The sequence below is a fragment of the Trichoderma camerunense genome (genome assembly GCF_050948025.1).
Source record: "Trichoderma camerunense strain CBS 138272 chromosome Unknown V8C40scaffold_29, whole genome shotgun sequence".
Taxonomy (NCBI): Eukaryota; Fungi; Ascomycota; class Sordariomycetes; order Hypocreales; family Hypocreaceae; genus Trichoderma; species Trichoderma camerunense.
The window spans coordinates 223,451-235,477 of record NW_028145341.1 but is presented as its reverse complement, the minus strand read 5'-3'; the positions used below and the strand labels follow the sequence as shown (position 1 = coordinate 235,477).

Here is a 12,027-nt window from a genome sequence, read left to right as displayed (position 1 = left end):
GCACTAGGGAATGCGTCTTGCAGTGGCCCGTCGCTGATGCTGGGTTCGAAAGACATTACCGTCTAAACCCATCGAAGTCGGTTTCAACTTCATCGGAACAAATTTCATCTTGAGTGTCATCCTTTCAATCCAGCATTACCGTAGCTTCACAGCATATACTCAGGAATATTCCCTGGACGGAACAGTGGACGAGATGCACGTCAACAACGACGCTTCAGCCAAGCGGAAAGCCGTACGTCTTACGTTGGTCACGGAATAATAGTACCGGAATAGGCTCCGGAATGGCCCCTCGAATGAACTTTGCGACAAAAGCCGTGCGGGGATGATGAAACCGTTGTTACGAGGAGTCCATGTGAATAGCAGGAAGGCAGTCGATGACTCCGAAATTGATCATGGCACTGGATCCGTCGTCTCCATGTTGTTCGGTAGCGAATACTGCCCTTCACGGAACTTGAACAGGATGCAGGAATTACTTGCCGATTAGCTGAGTTTGGCATCAAAAATTTCTCTACCTTAGTAAACTAATCTTTATTCGGTCTTTCGATCTACCGCAAGATCAAATGATGGCTTTAGAGCGCCCCATGCATTGTCTGAATAGTCTGGCTGAACCTTTTTGCACTCATGAAGACCCCAGTCTGTTACACCCATCATGAAGCAGCTCTCAAACATGAATGCCATACTGCCGTCTCCAACCTTGACAGGTTTCAAGTCCTCATTAGATGCTTTTTCATGGACCTCTGCGTCCGGTCCATGGCCACTCATAATGTTATGCAGGCTCGCGCCTGCGGGACTAAAACCTCGCTCCTTACCATCGTAGATTCCGTCAATAAGTCCCATGAACTCCGACATGGTGTTCCGGTGAAACTCGGGAGGTCGAAATGTATCTTCAGCTACTAACCATCGAGGCGGGAAGATTACAAAGTCGGCAACTGCCGTTCCCTGGTGATCAGATGGAGCTGTGAGTACTGTGAAGATACTTGGATCGGGATGGTCATATGAAACCGTGCCAATGGTGTTGTAACGGCCAAGATCATATTTATAGGGATAGTAGGTACCATGCCATGCGACTACGTCGAATGGTGTATGGTTGTGTTTTGCCGTAAAGAATTCGCCATTGAATTTGGTAATGTGGTGCCATTCGGTTTCTGTGTCGGCAGTATAATCGGCAACCGGAATTTGGAAGTCTCGAGAATTAGCAAGACCTTGAGAACCAATTGGCCCTAGCTCGGGAAGTTGGAAATGCCCTTGGTAAAGCTCGAGGATATACCCCCGAACCGAGCCATCGGGGAGCGACACCCTATAGCGAGTGCCCCTTGGTATTACACAGATCTCCCTTGGACGCACAAGAAGACGCCCGAGCTCTGTCTGGATGTCAAGAACTCCTTGTTGAGGAACTATAAGAAAATCTCCATCTGCGGATGAGAAGGCTTCGTTTGTTTCCATTGACTTTCCCGCTGCATATATCAAGATACCCAGACCCTGTTTCATGCAAGGGTTGCCGGCAGAGCAAACCAAGTGCAGGGAATCAGTCCAATCAACATTGACGTTGGTGTTGAATGGGTCCCAGCGAAGCTGGTTGGGAATATGATGCAACGGCTGATTGAATGAGGTGTTACTAAGTCGTTTTATCGGCTCGAATGGCTTGTGGGCGGCGCTGGGGAGAATGCGATACAGCCAGGACTGTAGATTCTCTCCGCGTGGCGCTGTGAATGCGGTGCCGGAAAACTTTTCTGCATAAAGGCCGTACGCAGGCTTTTGCGGTGACGTTGCGCCTACAGGAAGAGCACCCTTTACGGCTTCAGATCTATGTCTGTCAGCTATATTATCTTAAACTATGTTTCGATTGGGCACTCACTCATGATACGAGCCAAATCCGTGCATGTAATCATACTTCTCGGCAACTTGGAACTTTGTGACGGGCATTTTTCTGCCTTCTATTGATGTTTTCTGAAAAATAGATAATCGCACCCGGGCGTAGTCGGTAACTCGAATGTATATTCACAGCTGGCTTGACTGGGCTGACGAACTTGGCTGGTGAACCAGAACCAATTGAAGGCGGGCTCGTCTCCTTTAACAGTAAGTGCCATTTCGGACTCCAACGTCTGCCGTGTCTTAGAACGCTTGGCGAATGAACTCTTGGAAAGCACACCCAGAAAGCACTCTGGATAGCAATGTTGGAAGGGACTCACGGAATGCACTCACGGAATACGCACACGGAATGGTCTCACGGAATTGGGTCACGGAACTGGTCATGCAGACGCCAGCCACTTACGGAAACTCCATAGTCAAGTGCATATTGTTGGAGTAATGCAGCTCCTGAGGCGCGAAGCTCCAGTTGCGAAAGCTATGCGCTGGGCCTGTTAAATGTTCAATACTTCCAAGGCAGGTAATTCAATGGGTGTCGTCTCTTAACTAAAAGACGTCTTAAGCATTAGCCGAAACTCGAGATTCTATAGATCACTGCTCAAGCAAGCGCCAATCAATCAATAGTTCCCACCGTTATTGGGTGAAGTGATCAAACTCGATGGATCAAAGTACTGCAGCTCAGGTAAGTTTGTTAGTGACCCAGAGACTCATAACTGCTAATATTAGCAGCGACCTGAAAGGACTTTACACGTTGTTATGGATGAGGTTGGTGAGCTAGATTTTGCCCAAAACCACGATCTTGGGCCAGAACCTTTTGGCACGAACCGCGAACCAACAGTTATTTACAACACCTCATTCCTAGCTGCAGTTGACAAACACATAGTTAGCTTGCAACGAGCATCGCGCATATATGTCATTTGCTCAGGCTCATTGGCCAGGCATACCAAGTATCTCGAACAACTTACAAACATCCTAGGCGACAGATGCATTGGAGTCCGCACTGGAATGAAATCTCATACCAAATGGTCAGAAATTGTCGAGATAGCAAGAGAGGTAAAGACACTTCAGGCGGATATGATCATAACGCTTGGTGGTGGTAGCTTGACCGACGGCGCAAAAATTGTCGCTTTTGTAGGTGACAGCGATAAGAACAGGGCCTTCACAATGCTGACCAGAGCCGCAGGCAGTTGCTAATGAAGCGATGGATATTGATTCTCTGCGAACTCTTACCCGAGACTATCAGGAAACGACAACGGTAAAATGTGCATCGCCAGCGATTCCGATCGTGGCTATTCCCACCACTCTGTCTGGCGCCGAATATAGTCCGTCCGCTGGAGGAACAGATGACGTCTCTTGCCACAAGGCAAGCTTCATATGCAGGGCTCCTTCGCTCGTATTTCTCGACCCAAAGCTATCTGTCAAGGTTCCGCTGTCCTCCTGGCTAAGCAGTGGCATCCGTGCTGTCGACCACTGCGTGGAAACTATGTGCAACTCAATTTCACCACCCAAAAATTTGGAAGATGCAGCAAAAGGTCTCACTTTGCTCGTGCGCGGCCTTTGCCGATCAAAATCCGATGAAAATGACTTAGAGGCACGGCTCTTGTGTCAAATTGGGGGAGTATACGCAATGAGAGCAATCAAGGGTGCAACTCTTGGGGCCAGCCACGGGATTGGACACCAACTCGGGCCATTTGGTGTCGGCCACGGAAACACAAGCTGCGTTTTGCTCCCTGCTGTTTGCCTCTACAATCTCCCCGTTAATCGAGATGAACAGGAGGTTGTGAAGGAAACGCTCTTTAGTAATCTCCAGATAAGAACTATCCTTCATTCTCGTGGACTGAGCACCGCCGATACCTTAGGAGGGATTCTGGACGCATTATTGAGGGATTTAGAGATGCCAAGAAGTTTGCATGACGTCGGCTTTCAAGAAGAAAATCTACACAAATTGGTTGCAAACTGTTTGAAAGATAAGTGGTGTCGAGGCAACCCTCGGCCGCTCACCACTGCTGAGCAAGTCCTCGACCTCCTCAAAGCGGTGTTGTAACAATGGGTATCACTGAACAGCAGTCATGGTGCCAGCTATAGAGAATCGAGATCATGATATGCCTCGAGCCACCATGAATGTAAAACGTATCTGTACCTTGACGAAGTTAAAGTCTCAGAATATCTGGTTCAACTTTGTTTTAGATAGTGAGACAGCATTACGAAAAGTTTCGTATCTCTTACGTGGCGAAGGCTTGGGTTGCTTGGGCCCTGTGCCAGACACGTGAGAATAATGTATAGTGGCGCATACGATGAGCAAACATGCCAATACGTGTCGGAAGTCAATGTTGGGTTTCCGGTGTGTAATACCACTGGATGTGCATAGCTGCACTCAAGGGACTCGATGGCTTTGTTATGATGCTATAGCGATATGACTCTCCAAAGGTTCCTTGTACACCCTCCGAGTACTCTTGCCAATGGCAATCCATTTTGTGACAATGAGTGTGCCAGTTAGATCGATCTACATCATCTTGGAACGCGGTGGGATCGGTCAACGATGTCGGGTGAGTCCGTTTGTGGATGCTTTTGTTATTAGTAAACCCCCAATAAAACAATGACCGAGGCAACTTACTCCGTGAGATGCTGAGAGACGGCACCCTTTATTTCGAATTTAGCGCGAGAGACATCTGGGAAGACCTCGATCTAACTAGATTCACAGTTTCTTAATCTAATAACTTAAAAATAATATCTCCCACGAGGCAGTGAGTATTTATATGGCATACAATTAGTTTCACTCTTTTTATTAAGTTATTCAAGTAACAAGTGCAGCCAAAAAAATAAATAAATAAATACTATATCTACTGCTGTTTATTGTATAGCAAGATACTACTGCTATAGGGTTCAACTGTCAGGCAGCACAGCAACGACCGTCAGTGTCTATTGATCGCCCGTTGTTTGTGTTGACTACTTCAGGCCGATACACTCTAACAATACGGATCCTATTGCTATCGGTGGCGTCTGGGTTTTGTTCCGCCTTTGGCGTCACGAAATGGAGAAAAATAGCTTTAGCACGCTGTGGATGGAAGAAAATAGACCAAATGCAATTTATATTATCGAAACTAGCCGAGGCACAATCCAACTTCCCATTGCCCCAGTTTATGACTCAACCACCTCAGACGTCGATGTCCAGCGGCTCCTTTCTAGTAGCAAACTTAACACTAGCCTGGTCCTGGCTTGACGTCAGTGCAATCTTGGCAGAGCTCTCAAAGAGATCATTGTTGAACGCGCCATCCATCTGGACGTATTCGAAACCAATGTTCACTTTCACGCCAGAGCTTTCATCACCTTTTTTCTTCGTGTACTGGCTCAGAGACTGGGTAGGCTTGAAATAGATGGTTCTGACATCTGCATGGGCAACAAGTCAGGTTCTGTGTGTGTTTTTTATGATGTAGGATTAGCATGGGAGACTTACATGGGCGCCATGTCTGCAACACCTCGTCATTCACGTAGAGCATAATGTAGATGAAAAATTGGACATCGTCAGTAGTCGTGACCGACTTATTGATAACATTCTTGACGTTGGTCAGGAAGCCCTCCAGCTTGTCCAAGATGGTCTTGGGCAAGCTCAATCCCTCGGTGAAATGCGACACAAGAGATTGATGGAATTGATTCTTCTCAACAGTGAATTGCTTGTTCTGGGTTTGAACGCCTACGGTGGTGATCCTAAACGGGCAGTTATTAGTATACACGCCACAGTACATGTAGTGAGTTTGAGTATAAGTCTTATGGGCGAGTTGCCCACCACGTACCAGGGAGCGTTCGCAACTAGGTAATTAATGACCTTAGCTACGTAGTTTGCCTGCTTAAGCTGGTCGCCCTTGCCAATCTGTCCTGCATTGATCTTCTCCGTAGCTGTAGTGTTGGCTTTGGTGCTGAAGAAACCGCTGCTCAAGTTGACGTTTTTGACGATGCTTTCGAGCTTGGCTTTCATCGGCGCGGAGAGAGTCTCGGTCTTGGGGTTGAAATTGATGTAAAAGACATTGTCTATCGAACTGCCCGGAGTACTGTCGGGGGCATCGGCCAGGATGCCTGTGGCGTCAGCCGAGTCAGTGTCAGCCAAGGCGGAGAGTGTCGATATGAGGTCCTCGTGTTCCTCATCGGTCACGGTGTCAAGGCCGGCCTTGGAGTAAAGCTCATTGTTCTGCGCCGCCATTGTGGAATAGAGAGATGATCAAAAGAGGAAGAAATTGCTAGTGCTGTAGAGTTGGATGTGTTGGATGAGACGTTGACTCAAGAAGTTGAACGATGGCGTCTATTTATGTCTCAATCTTGGCCTTCGACTTGTAGGAATCATTCAAGCAAAGGTTTTCCGAATGAAGTAGAGTGTATCGACAAGGAGCCTACACTCTTCCACGTCTGAAACCCTACCGATGGCAGCCTACAATTCTAGACACCGGTCCAAAGTTCGGAGAATCTCATCTCAGCTTGTCAATGGCTTTCTCTAGACTCATTTCATCACATTCACCACCAATTCTAGAGTCACACTGCAGCTGGCGACCTGAACTATTTGCTTGTGGCCACGTTTGTTCGGCCAGTGAGGTTTCAGTTTCGGCTTCCGTTCCAAGGCCGCTACCTGGATTGTGCATCTTAGTCCCGCTTGGACCAATCTGGACCGCAGCCGCTAACACTCCAAACACGGAGGGCTCTCTCCGGGCACTAATGAGCCGTATATGACGGATTCGGAAGCCTACATGTAAATTGACCTCCAGCTGTTCTGCAGAGCTTTACCGAAAATCGTTTTTCAGCAACGCCTCCCGATATTCAAGTTGGAATTATAGGCTGCCCTACATCACTAGACCATCTAGGTCTGGGGGACCATCTGTTCTCAGCCGGACCTAGTCAAGCCACATCGGTCGCATGCAGACTGGTTACGGTTAAGTGATATCGATAGTCTTGCCGCCAGAGGGGCCGCATGCTGAACAGAGATCTGACCCGGCGGCGGTTCATATCCGTACGGTTCGCGGCTCGGCGCCTAGCCGCCGGAGGGTAAATGGGATTCAAATTAATTAGCATTCCTGGTCTTACACCGGGGGTTTGCGGATAACCCAGCTACATGCTGATCGGACAGGGTGGGCAACAACGTTTGAATCCGAAAAAGCACCCTCCAGCCCGCTTCTAACTGCAAACTTGTGGCTTCGAATGGATGGAGTGAGCTGAACAAATATTTGTAAAGTTATTGTTCGCTTATTTTTAGCTATATGATGTGTATTTGACCGCAACTTAACAGGTCAGAGAAGCGGCAAACATCTTTTTTGTTGATCCATCACCTTTTCTTCTTCTTACCCAGATACACAAACTCAATAATTGTCACAATGACTACCATATCGGATGAAACTTTGGGCATGGCAGTGAATTCAACTGTCGAGGAATGCCACGACAACACCACCGATTTTGACCTTGCAAATCTTCTATACGTACAGAACCTTCCCAACGCACCTGCCCAGTATCAGGCATCTCTTCAGGGGGACGTGAAGAGTATCAAGCTGTGGCTGGCCTGGGAACTGACCAAGGTCGAGCAAGCGGTTAAGGAAAAGATCAAGGTCAAAGCTGATGGCACCAGTGCGCTGCCCAGTGATGATTCCCTTGCATCAAAATACAAGAGAACCTCGTATCGTGCAAAGGTCGTGGATGCCTACCGAAAGCAGTCGCCATGGTTAGTGGTCCCTATTACGATGCGTCCAGTCATTTAATGACTTAATTATCTTGTCATAGGCTGGCAATTAGCGGCGTGTTCACTTCCTCTGTCAAGCTTACGGCCACCGAGGACAAGATCAACGCCGCGATCCTCCATGCCGTCCTTGGAGTCGGGGAACTTCCCAAAAACCCACAAGTCTTGAACGGAGTCAAGACTCTGGGCTACTGTGGCCACGACACGCTGGGCTTGGTGCAGCCCTATGTCATGTACATTGTTGACCACCAGCTTGATCAAGTGCGCCAAACTAGTGAGGCCAGTAGGTGTTTTTTCTTATCCATCTTTGCATTACCTAAATGAAGGCGGTGCCTGATACCTTGTATACAGTTGTGAAGACAATCGCCTTCAACATCACCGTTACCGAGGTCCAAGCGCCAGTTGAGAAACCATCCAAGGACCCCAAGGATCCCAAAGATCCCAAAGACCCCAAGGACCCCAAGGACCCCAAAGATCCCAAAGACCCCAAGGACCCCAAGGATTCCAAGGACACCAAGGACACCAAGAACTCCAAGAACTCCAAGGATACTGACGATATCAAGGTTACCAAGGATACTGACGATACCAAGGTTACCAAGGTTACCAAGCCTACTAAGCCAACCAAGCCAACCAAGGAAAAGACTTACGAGGCCGCCGTCAACTACACTGTGACTGCCGCCAACTTCAACTTTGATCTATGGAATAACAGCATGTCTACAGATGAAGAGGACTATGCTCTGGGAAAACAAATTCTTGATCAAAAGGAGCTTACTCTTACGGCGCCCTCTACTTGAGAAATCGTTAGAAGCAGGAACATGAGCTGGATCTGCGTTGTTCATTGGCTCATTACACGTCATTCATGATATTTCTGCGGGTAGTGTTATCTATACTTAGGAAGAATTATATTCAAGATTGGAAGATTTGAAAAGTAAAGTTGTTAGTGACTTAGCGATCGTATACTCTCTGTCTAGCAATTATTACAGCAATACTAGATGACGCTAGCACTGACATTGGGCTGACCTAGATCAGCCAACTGGTTGTCCACTTCGAAGATTCCAGAATACAGATTTTTTCATGTTCAATCAAGTCCGATGCATGAGATAGAACAGGCAGACATTGCAAAAACTACCAGCTCATTCTGACGGTATCAGACAATTCTTTTCTAAACGCCCTATGTCAGTGTAATTTCTACAATGCCCCTCACAGCCTACATAGTCTATTCGAACGGCTTAGGTGGTAATCTGGAGGCATTGCGTGGGAACGGGGTTTGCCACGACACCTTGCCACGGCGCCTTGTCTGGAACCAGAACCAGACTATTAGCGCCAGGGGCAAACTTACCCCCCAGCTACTGTATTTTGGAAAGCGTTCTAGAAGCGGGAGGTGTTGAGCGTTGAAAATGTGCCTTGCCGGCCAGGGAAGCCTGCCGTGTAAGTCTGTAGCTGAATCACCCGTCTATTGGATTTCTGTGGCTGAATCACCCGTCTATTGGTTTTATGCAGCTGTGGCTGTGGGGCTTATTGGGCAATATATTTCACGCCACGGCGCGTATTGACTACACCGTCTGCGAGACTCATCGGACGCTTCGTATTGCATGTTTTAACCCGCTATTCAGCTAACAACTGCTCGCTAAGCTGGTCCTCGTATGGCGGCAGTGCTATTGGGTGGGGTACATGTATTTGCACGTTGAACCCAAACGGCTTCCTACCGGCATATCGACTCTGCATATTGCCATTGGGTACGGAATATCCCCGAAAGAAATGGTATCGGCCGTGCCGTCGAACCGTGCCGCAAGGTCTAGATCAAGTTCATCTCATCCAGATTGATGCCCGCCCGTAGCTGTCTTGACTCTTGAGCCTTCATGTTCTCTGTCCATCTCTTCAATTTTTGTAGAACAGAACTATCATACATCTTATAGCTGTTTTTATTTATCACTGCTGACAGTCATGGCCTCTTCAATCAGCATCAATGGGCGTAAGGTGGCTCTGGGTCGTGATCTTGACGTTTCGGACACGAATTACATCGTCCTCTGCACCAAGGGCTTGCCGCTGAACAAGAAGCAAAAGGTTCAGCTTCAAGAGCTAGGCGTTCGCGTCGAAGAATTTGTGGGAGATGAGAAACAACAGATCTATCTTTGCGGCTTTAGCCCGGATTCTTTGAACAAGGTTCAGGCTCTCGATTTTGTTGAATACGCGGGCCAGTACATGCCGGAGTTTGCCCTCACAAAGAAAACCCAGCTGGATTCCAAAAGTCAAACCTGCAATGTTGCTATTATGCTTCACCATGATGTGGAAGAAATCTCGGAGGAATTGACTCGAAAAATTGCTGAGGTGGCTGATGTCGATCCCTCCGCGATTGTCTTGGAGGACGGAGGATTCCAAATCAAGGTCGCTACGAACAAGCTTGACGGTATTGCAGCACTGGATGAAGTTCGTGTGCTTCATACAGCAAATGAAACGACTCTATTCGATAACAAAGCTCGTGAAATCCTACGTCTTGATGATGCAGTGGCCACTCAAGACACTCCGAACGGAGAAAATACTGCTTATAGAGGCGAAGGCCAGATTGTCTGCGTTGCCGACACAGGCCTGGACAGAGGAAGTGATACCAATGTCCACGAGGCGTTCGCCGGTCGAGTAAGGGGACTTTTTGCCTGGGGCCGTGCTCCGCAAAATCTAACGGACGACCTTGATGGCCATGGGACTCATGTTTGCGGATCTGTCCTTGGCAAAGGCCAGCATAAACTGCACGGCTTGGTCGAAGGTGCAGCACCGGCAGCGGAGTTGCTTATGCAATCTCTCTTCAGCAAATTCAACCCACTGAACAACGCACCTCGCTTGGATGGGCTGCCCAAGACCAACCTAGCTCCTCTCTTTCAGCAGGCCTATGATGCCGGTGCCCGGGTCCATACCAACTCGTGGGGCTCTGCTCTTCCTCTAACGAGGATTCAGCGACCGTACGATGGAAGGTCGGAAAGCATCGATCGCTTTGTCTGGGAGCACCAGGACATGACGATCCTCTTTGCGGCCGGTAACGATGGCCAAGATGCCGATCTGGACGGTAACCTCGATGGGACCATCAACGAGCGCTCTTTGGGTGCCGAAGCCGCGGCCAAAAATAGCATCACCGTCGGAGCGACGGAGAATAACCGGCCAGACCTCATCTCTGGAGACGCAACTCGTCCATACACGTATGGTGGTTTCTGGAGCAAAAAGTTCGCTGTGAATCCCCTTCGTGATGATCACATGGCCGACAATCCCCATGGGCTGGCAGCTTTCAGCAGTCGCGGCCCAACGGCAGAGAACAGACTGAAGCCGGATGTCGTGGCACCTGGAACGGCAATTCTCTCGGCGCGATCTCAAAGCAAAAAATACCTGAGTGGTGTCCACATCACCGGACAATCTGGAGATGACAAGTACATGTACTTAGCTGGGACGAGCATGTCCACTCCGCTCGTGGCTGGATGTTGCGCTGTTCTTCGCCAAGCGTTGCTTTCTAATGGCTACCAAGATGAGGGTAATGGCGTCAAGAATCCTACTGGTGCACTGATCAAAGCGCTTCTGATCAATGGAGCAGTACCGGTGGGAGGACAATATATGCCAGACGGTGTGAATGAAGGATACAACCCGCACTCCGGGTTTGGCCGAGTAGATCTGGCTGCATCCTTGCCGAAGATCAATGACCCTTGCTCGGGATACGGAGTAGGAGTTGCTCATGATGACGACGAAACCCCATTCCAGGTGCAAATTCCAATCCCAGAGACTGATGAGGGAGCAGAAGGCTCATGGACCTTGAAAGCCACCCTTGCCTACGCAGACTTGCCAGGAGGTCGGCTTCAGCATGACCTGAACTTGGTCGTTGCTATTGGCGAGCATGAACGCCACGGTAACCAAATGAATAGTCTGTATTCGCTTGGCTCTACGGATGGTTTTGACCGCAATAACAATGTTGAACAAGTTGTTTGGCGGCATGTTCCAGCTGGGACGGCTCACGTCATTGTCAAACCATTCCGTTTCATGGCGGAGCGTGTACCTTTTGCGTACGCCTGGAGGCTTACACAATCATCTTGACAATGTCAGATGAAACTCTAGATTCACAGTAACGCTAAATTGAGAATTGATAAACATTCTGTCTACTGGTGCCTGACGATTCTGTTTCATAAAGTGTCCTTAAAAACCTCAAGGTCAAAATGTTACTTGATACATTTTGGTGCATATTGACTGAGGGCTTGGACTACACGATCTCTTTAGCGTCTTGTGTTTACTGCTTCCCTTTTTGTGTTTAGATACAGGTAGGTATGTAGTTTGTGTTAGGTAATGGGGCCATTAGTATAGGAACCCGCATCTAATGGCTATAAAAGTTAAGCACAAGTAGTGAAAAAAGTATCTGATGGTATTGCCGGTGAAAGAAATGAAGCTGTACAACCCCCCCCCCCCCCCCCCACCCTCGTCCT

At 48.4% G+C, this 12,027-nt stretch overlaps 5 protein-coding genes across 5 annotated transcripts; 3 read left to right on the top strand and 2 right to left on the bottom strand.

Moving 5' to 3' along the window:
• Positions 1-91: 91 nt before the first annotated feature.
• V8C40DRAFT_284184 (Homogentisate 1,2-dioxygenase) lies at positions 92-1,923 on the bottom strand (the record flags this gene model as incomplete). The annotated part of the gene is made up of 2 exons (XM_083222117.1): positions 92-1,804; positions 1,856-1,923. 2 exons carry the CDS (start codon positions 1,921-1,923, stop codon positions 529-531), a joined length of 1,344 nt encoding a protein of 447 aa, XP_083067478.1. The 3' UTR covers positions 92-528.
• A 601-nt stretch (positions 1,924-2,524) lies between these two features.
• V8C40DRAFT_284182 (iron-containing alcohol dehydrogenase) lies at positions 2,525-3,910 on the top strand (the record flags this gene model as incomplete). The annotated part of the gene is made up of 3 exons (XM_083222116.1): positions 2,525-2,548; positions 2,596-2,997; positions 3,050-3,910. 3 exons carry the CDS (start codon positions 2,525-2,527, stop codon positions 3,908-3,910), a joined length of 1,287 nt encoding a protein of 428 aa, XP_083067477.1.
• Positions 3,911-4,941: 1,031 nt separating this feature from the next.
• V8C40DRAFT_258757 (uncharacterized protein) lies at positions 4,942-6,477 on the bottom strand. Its single transcript, XM_083218793.1, has 3 exons — positions 5,658-6,477; positions 5,321-5,571; positions 4,942-5,253 (listed from the first exon to the last, which is right to left on the bottom strand). Exons 1-3 carry the CDS (start codon positions 6,059-6,061, stop codon positions 5,021-5,023), a joined length of 888 nt encoding a protein of 295 aa, XP_083067476.1. The 5' UTR covers positions 6,062-6,477; the 3' UTR covers positions 4,942-5,020.
• Positions 6,478-7,071: 594 nt separating this feature from the next.
• On the top strand, positions 7,072-8,495 carry V8C40DRAFT_133586 (uncharacterized protein). The gene is made up of 3 exons (XM_083211088.1): positions 7,072-7,561; positions 7,621-7,859; positions 7,928-8,495. Exons 1-3 carry the CDS (start codon positions 7,221-7,223, stop codon positions 8,368-8,370), a joined length of 1,023 nt encoding a protein of 340 aa, XP_083067475.1. The 5' UTR covers positions 7,072-7,220; the 3' UTR covers positions 8,371-8,495.
• Positions 8,496-9,149: 654 nt separating this feature from the next.
• On the top strand, positions 9,150-11,838 carry V8C40DRAFT_258753 (peptidase S8/S53 domain-containing protein). Its single transcript, XM_083218792.1, has one exon. The coding sequence runs from the start codon at positions 9,521-9,523 to the stop codon at positions 11,642-11,644; it is 2,124 nt and encodes a 707-aa protein (XP_083067474.1). The 5' UTR covers positions 9,150-9,520; the 3' UTR covers positions 11,645-11,838.
• The last annotated feature ends 189 nt before the right edge of the window (positions 11,839-12,027 follow it).

Excerpts from the sequence above, each read along its gene's own strand:
- V8C40DRAFT_258757 (XM_083218793.1), bottom strand. The coding sequence starts at position 6,061 with ATGGCGGCGCAGAACAATGAGCTTTACTCCAAGGCCGGCCTTGACACC. Across the intron at positions 5,572-5,657 it reads CTAGTTGCGAACGCTCCCTG|GATCACCACCGTAGGCGTTC; the intron begins GTACGTGGTGGG and ends CTGCCCGTTTAG. Across the intron at positions 5,254-5,320 it reads GTTGCAGACATGGCGCCCAT|ATGTCAGAACCATCTATTTC; the intron begins GTAAGTCTCCCA and ends TTGCCCATGCAG.
- V8C40DRAFT_133586 (XM_083211088.1), top strand. The coding sequence starts at position 7,221 with ATGACTACCATATCGGATGAAACTTTGGGCATGGCAGTGAATTCAACT. Across the intron at positions 7,562-7,620 it reads TACCGAAAGCAGTCGCCATG|GCTGGCAATTAGCGGCGTGT; the intron begins GTTAGTGGTCCC and ends ATCTTGTCATAG. Across the intron at positions 7,860-7,927 it reads GCGCCAAACTAGTGAGGCCA|TTGTGAAGACAATCGCCTTC; the intron begins GTAGGTGTTTTT and ends CCTTGTATACAG.
- V8C40DRAFT_258753 (XM_083218792.1), top strand. The coding sequence starts at position 9,521 with ATGGCCTCTTCAATCAGCATCAATGGGCGTAAGGTGGCTCTGGGTCGT.